Source organism: Arvicola amphibius, chromosome 1, assembly GCF_903992535.2.
Source record: "Arvicola amphibius chromosome 1, mArvAmp1.2, whole genome shotgun sequence".
Classification (NCBI taxonomy): Eukaryota; Metazoa; Chordata; class Mammalia; order Rodentia; family Cricetidae; genus Arvicola; species Arvicola amphibius.
In genome coordinates this window covers 61,342,940-61,360,648 of record NC_052047.1, presented here as the reverse complement: position 1 = coordinate 61,360,648, position 17,709 = coordinate 61,342,940, and the positions used below count along the sequence as shown (strand labels likewise).

Here is a 17,709-nt window from a genome sequence, read left to right as displayed (position 1 = left end):
CGATACCGTCACTCCAGAATGGCAGCCTGAGCACTAGAGCAGTGACAGGACATGAGCACTGCCAGCTACACCTTGGACAAGGCCCCACAGACCACCATCCTGTGATGGGAAACAGGAGGGAGAGGAGCCTGTCACTTGGCCAAGTCAGGGACAACTGCAGAGCAGGGACCCTGAATGTTCCTCAAAAAAAGGCTGAGCACTTGACTCCTCAACCAAATTCCACTTTGGGCATCTCTGCTCTACGTGAAGTTACCCTAAAGGCCAACTCAGACGTCCTGGAGGCAGACCTTTTTGCTAATTTGGTGGTTTAGAAAGGCCAGCTTAACAGAGCTAAATATACTGGTATTTACTACCCTAGTACTATGTGCACTCACATTATCCTGGGATATGCCCTTCCCTGCTGGAGCCTTCATGTCCAGCCCGGAATCTAGGATTACGAGGACCAGGGATGGGAACACTTCCATCTCTGCCTATTTTCCCCACTGAATCTGCTTCCTATACATTATAGCACTTAGAGCATAATAATTTTCTTGCATCCATATCTAAACATATTCACCCAGCTCCATGATCCCACATACAAACCACAAAACTCACCCAAAACCACCCTAAGAAAAGAAAGCCTACTTACGCCAATTGTAAACTTGAACTTGAATGGGGGGCCTTCGAAGAACGCTGCACAGTTATCATCACTTCCTGTTGCTAGTCGGTAGGGCCTGCTCTGCTTGATGTCCACACTGTTGATGACTTTGTTGTGTCCTGTGATCTCACCCACAGAAGAGCCACTGTCCCATAAGAAGACAGCTCCAAACCTTTCCCCAATCAGGGTCAAAGAGAGAAAGAGGAAAAAGAAAAAACAATTAATACAGAAAGGACAATGGGGAAGCCAATGGGAAGGCTACTGGAGCACAGGCCTGTGATGGATGTTGCACGCCTACCTCAGGATGCTCTAGGGACTGATATTGCTCTAAGGCCTGATTTGGGGCTTTCAAGCTCGTGTCCAAAGGCGTCCCAGAACAGATGGAACCTATGCAGGAAAGGGGCCAGCTGTCCATGTCTGTTTGGCCCAGTGTTAGCACCTTCAACATCGATGTGCTACAGGAAGCAGCACTGGGGAACAGCTTCCTGGCTTCATCACTTTCTAAGTTTCTCTAGGAAGGCCAGGCAATAGGCAAGTTGTTACCTCCTTGTGGAAAGGAACTGGTCTGCTCTGTGCTGGCACCTATGGCCACAAACTGCTGTAGCTACTACTTTATGCTAATGAGAAAACCTGGGCTGCAGCTCTCACCCTGCTGGTCACTAGTCCCATCTGGGCAGCCATCTCCCCAACAGGACCTGTTTACCTCTTTGTCACGCACAGAGAACCTCGGGATATGGGCCCATCTACAAGAAAAAACATGCCCAGCCCTTTTTACTGCAGCTTTGAGTGGTCCTGTCTAATGGCTTAGAGGGTGTTTCAATAAAGTAACATTTCTTTTACCACCAGGCCCTTTCTTGCTGCCTAGGATGTAGGCATAACAACTAGAGTCCAGAGTTCCAGGAAGTAATGGGCTTAGGACATCAGAGTGTGGAAAGAGAAGGTGCTTATGCCTTGATGACATCCCTACTGTGTTATGGAGTCTCCCTGATACATCAAAAATTGGCCCTGAAAGGGCTAGTGGCTCCAACTAGTCACACCACTGGAAAAGAAAGCATGTTGGCATCCTCGGGAACTGAGTCACACTTGTCCAAACTCATAGGGGCCTTACTTACTGCAGCCTCTTCGTACAAAAGGGCAGGCCATAGCACAAGTATGGGGATGGGAGCAGGGAGGGGCTGAGGGGAATGACTCACTTCTCCCTTCCTTCCCCGACAACGGCGATCCTCTTACTGTCTTCAGTCCAGGCAATGTCCTTGATCTTCCCAGCAAATGGCTGGTACTCATACTTTAGAAGATGCTCCTTTTGTGTGGTATCCCAGATCCTTAGCTTCCCAGAGACATCTGCAGGACATGACAGGGTAGAAGGGCCACATTTCACCACCAGCCAGGGAAGCATGGCCACAGCACCAGCTCCATTTCTTCTGGTCCAGGCTTAGTACTCAGCCACTCTTAAATCAAGGTGCTGCCTCCACATAGCTGTCACAGTGCCCTTATGTTCCACTTGGCCAGCAACCCTTTGGTAGGATCAGAAACAGCCCAGGGATAGCCGAATCTCAGCATACCAGAATGCGGTTTCCAGTATGATTTGCAGAGCAATTGCATGGGCTCCACAACACTTGGACTGAAACCCTCCAATTCTCAAGTATGATAATGCTACAGGGCCTGCCTCTCCTGTCAGGTACAGGTGCAGCTGAGCAGACCATGATGCGTGGTAACCGGTGGCCACTTGCACACCATAAGCCTTGCTCCTACAGGCAGGTGTGCAATCTCAGTCTCTTGAACATTTGCCCCTCCTCCCCACATGTAAGAACTGGGGCTGAGAAAGATGCTTCTGTGAGATGGATGAGGTGGGCGGTACAAAGAACGAACAGACTATGGTGTGAGTTATTCCCCATGGAATGCCGCCAACAGATTGTAAAGAAAGGAATACTTGGGGTCCTCACCCACTTCTTCCCAAATTAGCATCATGCCTGTGCCATGGAAAGAAAGGGAGTGCTTTAGCTAACACTTTAAGTTTACAAAGCTCACATGGCCTCCAAGAAGGCAGGCAGGGTGTAGCTTTTCCTGAGGATGCCACAGCGCTTTAGTGAGCACTGAATAGAAGTAGAAGCTGAAAACATCTTCCCTTTCTGGGCTTCGCAGAAGTGGGGGAGAGCATGGGCAGCAGCTAGCATCCAGACCTTGTGAGTCAAGTATTCAGGGACTGAATCTGTCTCTGTTGGATGCGGGCTTCTTGGACCGCACCAAGACCTCACAGAGGGTTCCTTTGTAAAAGCACTACCTACAGGATCATCTCATTGGGTTGCTATGAGGTCAGAAAAAAGTCACATATGTAAAATCTCAGACCAGTCTTCAGAGTACAATCAGTTCTTGTTCCAAGTGAACCACGAACTAAGGCTCTGCACACTACAGACCCCCACAACAAGCAAACATAGGACCAATGTCTAGAGCAGTGCTTCTCAACTCCTAATGCCATGACCCTTTACATAATTCCTCAAGTTGTGGCGACCCCAACCATAAAATTATTTTATTGCTATTTCATACTGTTTTCTACTGTTATGAATTATAATGTAAATATCTGTGTTTCCCAATGGTCTTAGGCGACCTCTGTGAAAGGGGTCATTCAATCCCAAAGGGGTCACAACCCACATGCTGAGAACCACTGGTCTAGAACCAGGACATGCACAAGACTGGAAATGCTATTCCTATATCATGTCCAGCTGGGACACCAATCCCCAGGAACAGAAGACAAGGTAGATTAGTGGTGTGCCAGAAAGTCCCTCCCCATCCACCTGTCGTTAAAAGTCCAGGAAGACAGCAGTGTTGAGGCATATTCCAGAAAAAATAGAGACCTGGTTAGTCAGTCACTGAACCAACAGGCCAACAAGGAAAGGATGAAGCCAGCAGTAAGAGGAGCTGTGAGTGCATAGGAAAGGCAATGCCCTTCCCTCCCAAACATACAGAGGCAATCCATATTTTATATATATATATATACACACACACACACACACACACACGTATATGTATATATACATATATATATATATATATATATATATATATATATATATAGAGAGAGAGAGAGAGAGAGGGGCACCCTACACACATACATACACACTATGCATATAACTCATGAATAAAAATGTACACAGGCACCACACAGATACATGCTCATGCATACACACACATACTCATTTGCATACTAACTCAAGCATACATGATCAAGAGGTCTCTTCCTATCAGGTCCCACACTGTCCCTCTCTTTTAGGCAGGGCAGGACGCAGCTTTTCTAGCCCCTGCCTACCTGCTGCCACTCTTCATGTAGTTCTCTGCGCCATCCCTTGACTGGCATCCAGTCATTTATGCACTACCTCTACCACCAGACCAGCAGCCTCTTCCTCTGGGCTCACTTCACTCTTTTCAGAGGAAGTTGGAACAGGAAAGAGATAGAAAGAGCCTGGAGATCAAAACCAAGACCTCAACCTAACAGGGTAGTGTTGGGGTAGCTGGCCCAATCCCTGCGTTCAGGGGCGTGGCTGCCCCAGCGAAGTAGGATACCCCTTAAATAGCATCGGGGCGCCGGGAGGAGCCTGTTTGCTATTCCCCGCGTCACCCGCTGCTCCGCTGGACCCTTGGTTCTGTAAGTTCCCTTATTCCCCCTTTTATTAAAACTGATTTATTATAAAAGGACTATCTTGGTCACTTCCTAATTCCTCCGACCGCCGGTACCGCCGGTACTCGCTGGTACAACCGCCGGTACTGCCGGTACTTGCCAGTACAGGGTAGACCTCAACATTCATCAAACATGGGATGGGGGCCAAGTCCCAGGCTGGGTGCTGGGGACAGAGTAGTTACCAAAGAGACTGAATAGTTGACAAGTAGCTAGATCATTTTCAGTGATCTGTTGGTCTTTAGAGCACAGGGGGAAAACTGCCCAGTACAGTGTGACATCAGGAATGGGCTTCTTTCAGGCAAACTCATGTTCACACTTAAGACAGGAAGCAGAGCCACAGGAACAGCCATTCTTCTGAGTCTGTGTCGTCCTTCAATCCCACACAAGTGGTACTGGGAGCACATATCTGCTCATCAAATGCCATGGGGCTTGAAGTGGGAGGACGACGACTTGAGGAGAGTAGCTTTTATTCCCCAAGGAGAGCTAGTCTATGTACATCTCCCTCCCTGCCATGTCTTTCCTTTAGGAAACCTGTCCTGGACAATGGGCCAAATCAGGCATCCTTCTGTATCTTTAGGGCAGTCTGGGAATTACTGTCAATCATCAAGGGGATAGAGAAGCAGACAAACATCAGCATCACCCCAAGATGTTGAAGAAAACTGAAACTGCCTTAGAAACGACTCTTGTGATTAGAGGGCTTCTCAGAGGCACAGGCTCCATAGACCCAGACCTCCCATGTAGTTAGTATTTCTAGGCTCCAGGGACCTAGGCCTCTCATGTAGTTAGTATTCCTGGTTCTACCTTCCAATACATACTGGCCAGCTAGACTAATAACATCTACATATTTCAAAGAAACAAGGCCCCAGCTGGGATGGAAATGTATGCCCAACCCTGTGGGCACACCCTTTAGCAGCTAACCTATTCAAGACAGTATATAGACTTTCCTAAGCTTCTCTACCCCTCCCTTATTCAAACATGCTAACACTATTTTTAGTCCAGGGCATTCAGGTGCACAGCAAATATCCCACTGTTACCTTTCATAATCACTTTGCCTTCTTCAAAGAAGTATACTGAAAATGTGAAAATGTGACCTACACCCATGAGCTCCCTCCATTCTGCCAGCAAATCAGGGAGTTAAAAGAACATCAAAACCATACCAATGTCCCCTTTCATAGACTGTCCTTTGTCCACACCCTCAGGACCCACATCCTACAAAGATTTTGCATCTAATCTGAAGGCCATCAGATTTCTGTCTTGCCCAACAGCCCCCAAGAGGATAGTGAGGTCAAGTTTAGGCTCAAAGGCTCTCAGACTGAGATGGCAAAGCAGGAGCTATGCCAAGATGGTGGCTGCCCTCACTAGCAACCTTCCTCTCTTGATAGATTTCTTAGAGCACTCAGCCCTGTGTTAAACACAATTTTAAAAGGCATTCCAGCCAAATCCTGGGGTTTAAATGAAGAGACATTTTTGCTGGTAAGAGGGGCCAGAGGAAAAAACCTCTACAAGGTTATAAAAAAAAAAAAAATCACCAGATCTTAGTTTTACAGAAGTGGAAGTATATAAACACAAACCCAGTAAAGTGCCCTACAGTGTGTCAGATTTCTAGGCCAGCCCTTCACTATTACAGCACACCTGCTGTCCTGCCTCTGACAGCTTCACTGAGAGCTGCCATGGTTATCCCTAACAACCCTTGTGCATACATCACCTTGCTGGATCCTCAACCCACAGAGAGTTTTATCTGCAGCCCCAGTTCACACAGAGAATTAAGGTACAAGAATGTAAATTATCACACTGAGAATATACAACCAGTAAGGAGTAAGCTGGGGGCCCTACAGTCTGCCATGTCCTAGACACCACTACAAAGGGTGTGAGGGCAGTAGATAAAGATGGCCACAGCACCTGAAGATCCTGGTGTTCCCTGTTCTGACCAAGTGCCTTGGCTCTCACTCCCAGCCATCGCTCATTCACACTTCCCTCCCTGTGCTGGAAACAGATAAGCAAGCAGGCCATTAATTGTTTGGATATCTAAATGAGGAAAATTAATGAATAATTTGAGTGGGTAAATGAATGAGATGCAAGGTACATTACTCTACCTTCCCTGCTTCTGCTTCTTACCTGTAAAGGTTAAATGCTACTTCTAAGAGCTAAGAGTGTAAGCTCCCACAAATGTAAATAAACTGCCTGTCCCATCTGCCACAGTTCCCAGTGGTTCAGGCCGGATGGTATAAAGGCCGGGTTTTAACACACAATGCCAGCACTGCTTGCAGGGCTGGCTGGAAAGAAGCAGCTGGTGGATTGACATAAAACAGTCATGACATGCCCAGGCCAAGTTTCAACAACATAGTGTAGATACCCAGAAGCCTCACAGAAGTGTTTCTGTTGACCTCCAGCTAGAACACTGGAACACTGCAAACTACAAAGTATCCACTGTCAGTCTGCATCAGGCACTCTGGAGGTTTAGTTTCCTCATTATCTTAACTAAAGCTAGTCAATGGTATTCTCCAAGACCTTAACCAGAACCCACCCCATTCCCAAGTCAAAAGGTGCTATCTGGGCCACACATGTGTCCAAGAATGGCACTCAAAGTTACCTCCAGAAGCAATGTAGAACCCGCTGGGTGCATACTTGGCCACTACCACCTGATGGGCATGTTCCGTGTAGATGTCAGCAATAGCAGGGTTCTGTGGGGAGAAAAGTGGAGGCTGAATGGAAGAAATGTACAGGCAACTACAGCCGCTAGCTTCCAACCTAAGACCAGACCAAGGACACACAATGTTTACCATTAGAGACCATTATGGACAAAGTCCGAGAAAGATATCTGTCCATCCACTGATGTCCATCTGGCCTCTTGGAGTGAGGGAGTCGGAGGTCAGTTTTTGCTGGCTTGCTTTTTTATACTTTCTAATACACCATGAATATGTACTTGTGGAACAGTGATTAAGGAGTTCTATGGTTCTCCTGTCTTGTGTAGAATTCATTGTCACCTGACAGCTTCCATCTAGTCTACTCCCACACCGTCTCCTGAGTAGTGCCAATCTTATCCAAGCACTCCTGGTTCTGATGTTCAGGAGCAGAAAAGGCATGAGGCTGGGGGCCTTCTGTCAGAAACCTAGACTTGGGAAGAAAAGAGGCTTCCCTACACTGTTCCATAGCACACATCAAAAATGGCTGGACTCGGAGGCAAGAACAGGGTAGAAACTGGGGCTAGAAGCTCTCTATTCCCCAGTTCCCCAGTTCATAAAAGCAGATCCCTGTTCATGCATTCCAAACCCCCCTCAAAAGTATGTACACCTAGGCAGTTCCCAGCACAGCCACAGACATTTCTCAGCCTCTCCACAGTTAAGCTTGCTTTCTGGAAAGAATAAAGATGAAGCTGTCTATACAGATTCCTGCTGTTGGCTTTCTCCTGACCAGTACTCTCTAGGAAAGGAGGCAGCTTCCCAGGCTCAAGGTTGAGATCACAGGGGAGAGGGTAAGGGGGTGCCAAGATTTTTCCTGAAGTCCCTGCCTGTCTTCCCAAGACCCTAGAGGTTTGTTTATTCCTAGTCAAGAGATCTCATACAGCCTTGACTCTACAGACTAAGACCATCCACCACCAGCCAGACAATGCAGCCCCTCTTGAGACTCCTGAACAACCTCACTTCTCTGTGTATGTTGGTCCCTTGCCCAGCAAATGTGCCTGCAACCACCACTCACTCATCTTAAGTGACATCTCCTCTGCATCCTCTACAACTTGCCAAGCTGCTTCACAGCTCTTTTGTAGTAATTACTGTAGTATAGCAGTTACCACATCCCTGAGGGGGTTGCATGGAAAGCTGGAAGCCCCACCTCTCCACACAGCATACCTGCAAGTCCTTAATGTGCCTGCCCCTTTCCAACATTTATGTGACTTGCTTCATGATATCCCATGAGCCATCACAGCACTTTGCAAATAATGTGCTAAATACATGGTGTGAGGTAGGGGAAAAACACTGACAGTCTTTCTCTTTCACCTAAAACTTAACCCATAGAATAAACATGTGCTACAAAAAAAAAAAAAAAAAAGAATCCGAAGAGGGCATTGAACCAAGTCAGTATATCATCTTTTAGAAAATGAAAATCAAAACTACCATACCTACAAGAACCAATGAGACCAAAGACACCAGCTGCTAAAGAGGATGGAGGGAAGGGGCACCAGTCTGTCCACACAATGCTGTTGAAAACGTGGTGACACAGTTGAAAAATAGCTAGGTAATACTTATGAAGATTAAACACATATGAAGATTAAACACATATGGGATGGCAAGATGGCTCAGTGCATAAAGCAACCTGAGTTCAATCCCTGGAACCCACATGAAGGTGGAAGGAGAGAACTGACTTGGAAGTTGCCCTCTGGCCTCCATACATATGCTACACATGCCCGCCAATGATAAAAATAAATTGAAAAAGAAAACCCCATGCCCAAAGAAGGCAACCATGGGAAGAGGGCCTCAAACTGGGGACAACCCCAATGGCCATCAGCAGGTGAACAAGAAAACTAGGTATGGAATATCCACCACTCTCAAGACAACACTGTTCAAAACACAAAATGAACCAGGACCAAACTAACACCTTACCCAGCTGAACCTCCAAAGCCTCAGTCATGGAGACCCAGGAGACCACACACTTTTGATTCATGTCACAGGGAGTAAGTTCTAAAATGGTAACCCCCATTAAAATTGCTCAGGAACTGCTATGGATAGCATGCCTGGTAGAAGTCAGGGGGCTTTCTGGAATGCTGGGAGTCTTGCTATGGTCACAGGACTAGTCAGGTCAAGCTGGACACCTGCATAGCACACCTCACGGAGGCAACCCCCCCTTGCTCAAATCAGCCCAAGTTTCACATTCTGACCAGCCCCTGATACATCCATCCTCACCTACAGCTGACAAGCCTCTTGAGGGCTACAAACCCTGCACTAGCTGCGGAATTGGGTGACCTCCTAGGCTGCAAGGGTAGGAAACAAGTCAGCAGGAAAAGGCATCCCAAAATGAAGGAAGAGGAGGCAGAGGCCAAGGGACTAAATTCTGCTCCTAACATTCCTGACCCTAAATGGTCAGGGTGCCTGTAGAGGGCTTGCAAAGCCCCAAAGGGCACCAAATCCCGCCTAAGCTGGATGAATCATTCACTTTCTCTCTTACTCACTCGCTCACTCTCGTGACTACAACTGGGTCAAAAGACTCCAAATTACAGATAATGACTTGCATCTGAGTCAGCAGCCTCCTCCCCACCTCCCTAGGCTCACAGCAGGAGCATCTACTAGTGCCAGGAAGGTGGGGTGGCTTCCCTGCCCAGGTAACTAACTGTGTGTCCCATTGCAGGAGGCTCGGTCCAGGTCAGAAGACACCCAGAGTGACCATAAACACCCCCACCCCTATTCTGCAAGCACCCAGCTTTCTCTCTAGAGGGAGCAGCCTATCTGAGGAACCAATTTCAGGAACACAGGTGCATGGTTACTGCTGTTACCACTGTGTGCAGGGCCCCACTACCCTAGCTGGAGCTGGGGTTACCATTAGGAGAGCCTCCACATGGTAGTGCTCCTCAGCCCAGATGTCCTCCTTACAATACTGCAAGGAGCAGGGGATCAGTCTCTAGCCATCAAGTCAGAGGCCACAGGAATACTGGGAGAAAGCAAAGTGCCACCTCACCACATGGAGACACCGTGGGGCCTCCAGGCCTGGTTCTCCACTAGGGGTTGCTCAGGGCTATCCACCAGCCCTGCTGAATACACCCATCTTTACCCAACACATTTTCAACGCAGCTCTTCCAGTGGCTCCTGGTGTTAGCAGCAACCATTTAACCAATACCTCTACCATCCACCGAGCTGGACATCAGTTGGCCCATCCTGTGCCCTGGAACCACAGGCCTTTCTGTATATCTTGCCTGGGAATGCAGCAGCAATTAGTACAGCCCAGAGTGCTCCGCATCCAGGACGAAAGGCTGAGGTTAGGATTAGACTAGAGGCTTGCCTAAGTCAACCAGGGTAGCCTGCAGAGGACCTGAGGGAACATGCAAACTAAACCTTTAAGGCAGGTCAGTCAGAATCACAAAAGGGGCCTTCATTAATTGTCAAAGGTCACGAGCACTGAGCACCCACCCACTGTTCACCAGTATGAGGTGGAGACACACTTCCAGGAAGGGCACTGTGTTCTAAGTACTCCCAGGCTAGAGGTGGCAGGGCCTGGGAGCAGATCCTGTCATGGGCAGGCCTGTGCTAAACACAATGTACAGGGCCCTTCTATTTCATCAGTGGCACATGCCAACCCTGTGTTACTGCAGTCACACAGCTCCAAAACAGCACACACATGTTCACATCCAGAACGTTAACTTATGCCTGGGCCAAGCTGAGCCCCAGACTACACCATGCTGAGAGAAGTGGAGGATTCCAACTGGTCCCTTAGAGCCACCCTCACTTGGTACAGTACCCTGGGTAGTAACCACAAGCTGTGGTTCACATGCTGATCAGTCATGCCCCCAATAACTCACTGTGTATTGGTTAACCTGACTGGGCAGACACCAAACAGCACATCAGACACCTTCCCTGGCTCCAAAGCAGAACCCTCTGCTTACCATGGTACAAAGTCCTTTCCCTGATACACCCCTCATCCAGCCCATGCTCCACAATCACTGCTTAATCCACTTCCATCTAGAGTGTGTGTCTCCTTCCCAATCCTAAATCCCCCTGTCCCAGTTAAAGATGTATCAAAATGCCCCTTGCCCACCTGGCCTTTCCTGATGTGCTGTACCACATTACCATACACGGCCACAAACACCCACATTATTTGCGATGTGGTAGTTCCCACCAACCGTCTATACAAAGTGGACCACACACTTTAAGCAGGACTTGTGAGTATGATGTATCATCCTAAAGAACTCTGTATTCACTATGACAGGCACTGGATAGACTCTGCTACTGACACTCCCTTCAAAAAGATATGAGTTAAACGATGTGAGTTATAATCTAATACCTAACTGAAAAAGTCAAGGCACAATGACACTAAGTGACTTGATGTGACCCAGGCCAGTTATGGTAAGGGCAGGACCTTAAATAACAGTCTTCCTCCATTTGGTCTTAGTTTCCTATCACAGCTGGTTATCAACATCAGTCTGGTTCCTGAGCTCACCCTGGCTGACACTCATGTACTTGGCTATCATGCTGGATAGAGCTGGGTCCTGAGAGGAGGCAGGGTGGTCACTTACAGGTCTAAGAGTATTTTAGTGTAACCTGAAAGCATCAGTGACCCTTGGACTGTGTCAGGATGCTGCCACCTTGCTTCTGTACTTTCTCCTACCTGCCCAGTCCCTATTGAGCATAAGCCATTGGGAGATGGCTCCATCTAACCAACAGCAAGGCAGGGAGGATGTCAGGGGAGAACCAGCACAACTGGACAACTTTCTACAGATGTTCTGTGAGTCAACTTGGCTATATCTAAAAACTATTACTCCTCCTCCATTCCAGCATTTGTCCTGCTCAGTAAGGGGTACAAAGAGATGAAGATTCTTGACAGGGAATGACGGCCCAGATATGTCCTGGGTTTCTAGACTGGGTGGAGACTGAAGGTAGAATTGGCTGTGGAGGTGGTATAGGGCCTTTTCAGGAAGGTAGCAAGTCCAGGATCAAAGCTGGGAACTAGGATCTTTCTCAAAAACACGTCACAAGTAGGCAACACTCTCCACAGAGACAACAGATGCAAAGCAGAAAAAGCTCTTCAGAGAGTCAAGTCTGAAGCAGAACCACTTGTCCACTGGCCTCAAGTACTAGCTGCAGCTTCTTTTTTCATACCAAAGGGGTCTGTCATCTCTCTCCCGGCTCCTCCCGGAAGATACACACCAAACCAAAGCCACTGTGCAGTATATTGGCTTCCTGTCTGGATTTTGTCCATTTACTGTCTGTCTAAACCTTCCTCTGAGCAAACTCTTGCCCACTTTCTGAAAACCCAAGTGTGCCACTTCTTCAGTAGCTGTTCTTGTGTCTCTCTGGCATGAGTGGTTCTTTCCTCATGCTCTACAGCACTCACAACATTTTTATAACATGGCTAATACAGTGTGTGAGAGAATGTCATCTACTAGGGTTGTCAAAACCCGACACGCCTGCCATTTTGGAGTAGGTATTTCTGTTACAGGATGGCCCTGTGATATGTATAATGTTCAGCAACATCTACCTGTTGAACATCACCAATACACTGTATTTAAACATTGATTGTGAACAAAATCACCCTCCCCGAGGAAACAGTGACAGAAGTCTTGACTTGCACCTCATGGACTAAGCTAAGCAACACCCTGGCTTACTGGGTATGTACTAGAAATATCCAGAAACAATAGACAGCTACCTAGATGACAAGACTTTTGAGCAAGGCATTTATCTCCAGCTTGCTAATGGGCCTTCCAGAATCAAACCATACAGACTCAAACCATAAACACTAGTTTCAACTGCACGGGTAGTTGTCACCTTGAAACTGTCAAATACCTTTGAATGCTTCCAGGGGCCTTAAGAACAATGCTGGCCCAGGCAGTGGTGACACAAGCCTTTAATCCCAGCACTTGAGAGGCAGACGCAGCCTGGTCTATAGAGCGAGTTCCAGGACAGTCAGTGCTATATAGAAAAACCCTACATCAAAAAATTGAAAAAGCAATGCTAGGCTACTGAAGGGTAGCCTAAGCCACACACACACACAGCCTCTGACTTCTGTCTTGAGTCTTCTCCCTCATCCGTGTTGTGGCAGTCACTATCTTTACCCATCTGGTAACCATAGATCCTACCAGAGCCCATAGACCCTGACTACCTTCTGTTGAAGCACCTTGTCTAGTCCTCATCCACCAGGTGGTATTGGGTGAAGGGACTGGAGTTCCTGGCTGTTGCTGTTTGCTCCTTTCTGTCTAAGTGGCCATCAAACACACAACCTGTATTGTTGCATAGAACTCAATTTGCTACGACACTATGCTCTGTGAGCATGCCATGCCCTTTAACCTGTACCCCGTAGGCTGCAGCCATCCTAGAAATGCAGCAGCAACTCATTAGGCATGCACCTGGACAGAGGGACTGTTAGTCTTCAAGTCCTGTTTCTCCCACCCCCACCTGCAAGGGCCCACACAGGGCCCTTTGTGCACAGGCTGGTAACAGATGGTGCCAAATGAAAACTGGTTTGAGTTCAACCTCCTCCAAGCAAGCAGTCCAAAAAGACAAGCCCATGATTAGTCCAACTGCTCTGAGTGTCATTTCCTGAGACCTGATTTTATATAACCAAGTTTCCCAGATATATACCTTAGTTCTGCAGCCCAGGAACCAAATACCTTAAGTTCTCCTCATGTTCTTTCCCCATTTGGGATGGGCGGGGGTGTCACATTTGTCAAGGGATAGAACTAAAGTTCTCAAATGCCAGTTTCCAGATGGCCTCCCTCTATCTTCACATGCTTTAACTCTGAAGAGAATTTCCTCTTCAAGTGTGGCAATAAGACATGGGAAAAGAAACAGGGAGCACCTTTCCTACGAGCTAATACAAAAGCCAGGTTCATGAAGCTGTTTCAGTCACAGAAAGCTGACAGGCAGCCTCAGCAGGAGGTGAGAAGAATACACTCATGTAAGTTCAAAAGGTGGGTACCAAAAAACTTAGGATACAGCAGTGCCGTGCAATCTATCCCTGCACCAGGGAGGCAGAAGCAGGCAGATTTTGAATTTTATGCAGTCTTGGCTATATTGTGAAGCCCTCTAACAGGAAAAGTAACTAGATGTGGTGAACTCGCTGGGATACTGTGTGCCAGGTGTTCCAGTGTAAGGATATGTGGGGAACGACACAGGCAAAGTCCCGCTTTCCTGGAGATGCAGGCAAAGAACATCCTTGAACACTTAGGAACAGCAACAGAAATAGAGTTCACATTAACTGCCAGCAGAAGGCAAGAGAAGGCCAGAGGTAGAAATGCTGTTTAGGATAAAGGCCCTCTAGTGAGGTAATGCATAAACAGAACTGTAGGAGACAAAAGGGAGCAGGCCTTATGGCCTTATACACATTGGAGAATAATTCTCCAGGCAAAGGCCACACCACCAGTAGGTCCTTAGAGAGAGGTATGTCTGAAGGATGTGTGGCATGTGAGGAGTGAGGACGCAGGCAAGTGGGCCTGGAGCTGACGGAGGAGGGAAGGTCAGAGGAAGAGCACTGGGCAACGCTGCTGAGTGTAAGCCATGGGGAGACTTAGACTGGTCAGAGCTGCTCCAGGAGGCACAGTAAGAACAAACCTCAGGGCAGCAAGTATGACACTTGGATACAGCAGGGAGCAAAACAAGGTGAGTCTGCAGATTCTGTAGGACTCTAATGAATTGTGACATGGTGGCTATGGGGTTCAGAGTAGTCTTGGCTTTTATACCTTAACACCAGAGGAATAGGGTTCAATCTGGGGGAAGAGGCACCCAAGAACTCCAAATATGTTCAGGGACACATATGAGTCAGGAGTCTACAAGACATTCAGACCTTCCTCAATATGGTGCTAGCCTTCCATCCCTCCTGAACTTGGATTCCTACCAGACCCTTCCGGCAGTCTGAATGTTCCTAAGAATTCACACCTCATTTTCTCTAGCAGTAGTCTGTCCTAATAAAAAATCTAATCTCATCTCTGAGGACCAGGAGCACAACAGCAAATTAGTGCATGCCTGATGACATCTAGCTCACAAAGGGATGTAGTAACAGAAAGTAACAGAACCCTATACCATGTTGTCCTGGTACACCAGGAACTTAACAGGGGGTGGGGGGTGGATGGGGATGGGACAGAAGTGGCTGCACCTTCAGGAGAGAAAAGTGAAGCCTGGAGGGAAAAACTGGCAGGTTTACACATCACTGGAGGTGAACCCACCCCTTTCAACCTCCCTGTGCACTGCTCCTCTAACAGTACCAGGCCAGCAGAATCAAGGGATGAGCTGACCTAGCACCCGTGACCACTCTGTGTACTTCTCCCCACTGGAAGCTAATAGACAGAGTGAAGCGGAGGGAGGTATAGTGGTATATTATTATTTTTATGTTTTAATAAATAAAGCTTGCCTGAACATCAGTGCAAAGCAGCCACAGTAGTCAGTCATATAGGTCAGGCAGTAGTTACACACAACATTAATCCCACCAGCCATAGAGGCCAGGCAGTGCTGGTGCACACCTTTAATACCAGAACTAGAGCGGAATATAAGACGGAAAGAGACAGCTCTCACTCTCAATCTGATTCGTGGATGCAGGATTGCCCATTTTTGGTCTGACATGGAGGTTAAGAGCCAGTGGCTAGCTGCTCTGCTTTTCTGACCTTCAGGTTGAACCCCAATATTTGTCTTTGGGTTTTTATTATTCGTGCTACAGAGAGACTGTGGAGGAGGTAAAACTAAATACCCCTCCCACCTGCCTCAGGGCATATGAAAATGCTTTTGACATCTTTGTTAATCCACAGAGCTCCCAGGTGGCCATCCCCATTTCCCCTTTACTTTCTCAAAACCTTCTGACCTCAATACAGTATTCAGTCCATGACAAGCCTTCCCCAGTTCTAAGGAGGCTGGATCAGCTTTCTAGGAATCCATGCAACTAGCAAGGCAGGCTCACACCCAAACTTCCACCTCACTCAAGGTGCCCAATGATCCTTTGGGGGGTCAGAAACTACCATGGGGCTGATGACTGGCTGGCTTAATCAGACCAGCAAAGACACAGTCAGCAGCCACCACAGTCCAGAATGCAACCTCTCTTTACAAAGAAACTGGGGTCTGCCCGCAGCCAGCAGGGAGGCTCTTGGAGGATATGGGTGTCTGTGAGCCACCTCACCTGGCATGCCTGCAGGAGCTAAAGGTGATAGTCTTGGTGGAAGAGTCAACTAACACCACCACCTCTCTACCACTCCTTCACCAAGCATGGTAGTAGCTAGTGCCCCTAGCTCCTGGCTGCCACCTCCAGGTTCCACCCCAAAGCATTCCTTAGGGCTGAGGAGGGGAGAGACAAGATTTGATTAGCCATCCTGGAGATGGAAAGGAGGCAGACTGACTCATTTCAACAGAAGAAAAACAGTAATTTTCAAGGGCCTCCCAAAAAGCTGGCCTGGGAACAGCGGTCATCTGAAGGAAACCACCCAGCTGAATACACTAGTTCCGGTTTCTTCTCTGAGACTCAAATCCAGAACCGTTGGAGTTCAGACGACTGGGTGTGTTTGTCTGGACTCTGGCACACCAGGAAGCCGAGGGTATTAGGATGATTAAGCAGAAGAGCCATTTACCAAGTGCTCCATTTGTGGCAGGCCCAGCCAGCATGAGAACGGCTGACCAGCTCATTCAGTCAATCAGGCCGCCAGGGGAAGTGGAGGATCACCTCACGCTCTCCATTTCCCCAATGCGGAAACTGGGCTCAGAGAGGACCAATCACCAACCACCCGTGATCAAGCACCAGAGGACTCAAAGCTCTTGCTCTCCAGAGCCAAACTGATCCAAGCCTCAGTTTCACAGTCAATGGGGGATGGGGGGTGGACCAAACAGTCCAGCCTAGTAATTTGAGTCTCCAAGGTGTGGCTCCTGGGCATAAGGGGCGTGGCTCCTCCCAGCGGGTTGGCCTGGGGAGCGGAGATGAGGGGGCGGAAGGGCAAGTCTCCCGGACGATGGAGGTAGCTCGCAGGGCAGGGACGGAAACAGGCCCCGCGGGGGCATGGGGTACTCACATCGATGTTTCTCAGGATGACGCACTTGCCATTAGTGTAGAGGAAATTATCGCCCTTGGGGTCTCCACCGAGTATCTTGGAGACGCCCCGCTCCACCTGGGGGAGGCTGGCGAACACCTTCTCTGGGGAGACACAAACGCGGGACGGTGCATGAGGGGTGGTCCCAGTCTCAGCGCTGGGGGTCCCAGGCCGGTCACCTGTTGCCGCCTGCGGGCGCGGCCGGCGGACTTCCTGGTCGGCGGCGGTGGCGGCCAGGCCCCGGGGTCGCGCAGTCCGGCCCGCCCAGCCCACAGCGCCCACTCCGGGGTTCCTGGCCCGCACCCCACAGCCGTGCGCGACCCCAGCCGCGCCAGCCTGCCTACACCGACCCCAGAAGCCGGCGGCCGCGCGCCGAGGCCCACGCACTCACTGATCTCGTACGGCATCCTCGCCCACTTGTTACGGCGCCGCGCTCGAATGGGACCTCGCAGTGGCCGAGCCCGGGGACGGCGCGGAAGGCGGCGCCGGGCGTGCCGGGCGCGGAGGGGGCGGTCCGAAGCCCGGCTCCGAGACCCGCTCGCGCCTGCCCTGCCTGCGCGCTGCCGCTGCGGACGAACCCAACCCGGAAGCGCGGCCCCGGCGCGGCTCGCCCCCAGCTTTGACCATATATAGTCAAGCGCTCGGCTCGGCGGTTGCAGCCCCACGAGCCTGCGCGGACACCGCCCCGCCCCTCGTGCGTCC

General features: G+C 49.1%; 1 protein-coding gene across 1 annotated transcript in view; it reads right to left on the bottom strand.

Annotated features, from left to right (window-relative positions):
- The window catches only part of Wdr1 (WD repeat domain 1), a 36,277-nt gene extending 18,673 nt beyond the window's left edge, over positions 1 to 17,604 (bottom strand). Inside the window, exons 1-5 of the mRNA XM_038328976.2 lie at positions 17,399 to 17,604; positions 16,990 to 17,111; positions 6,901 to 6,991; positions 1,831 to 1,978; positions 629 to 809 (exon numbers count right to left, since the gene is read on the bottom strand). Of these exons, the coding sequence (XP_038184904.1) occupies positions 629 to 809; positions 1,831 to 1,978; positions 6,901 to 6,991; positions 16,990 to 17,111; positions 17,399 to 17,414 (558 nt within the window). The 5' untranslated portion in view covers positions 17,415 to 17,604. The remainder of the gene's footprint in view (positions 1 to 628; positions 810 to 1,830; positions 1,979 to 6,900; positions 6,992 to 16,989; positions 17,112 to 17,398) is intronic.
- Between the last annotated feature and the right edge of the window lie 105 nt (positions 17,605 to 17,709).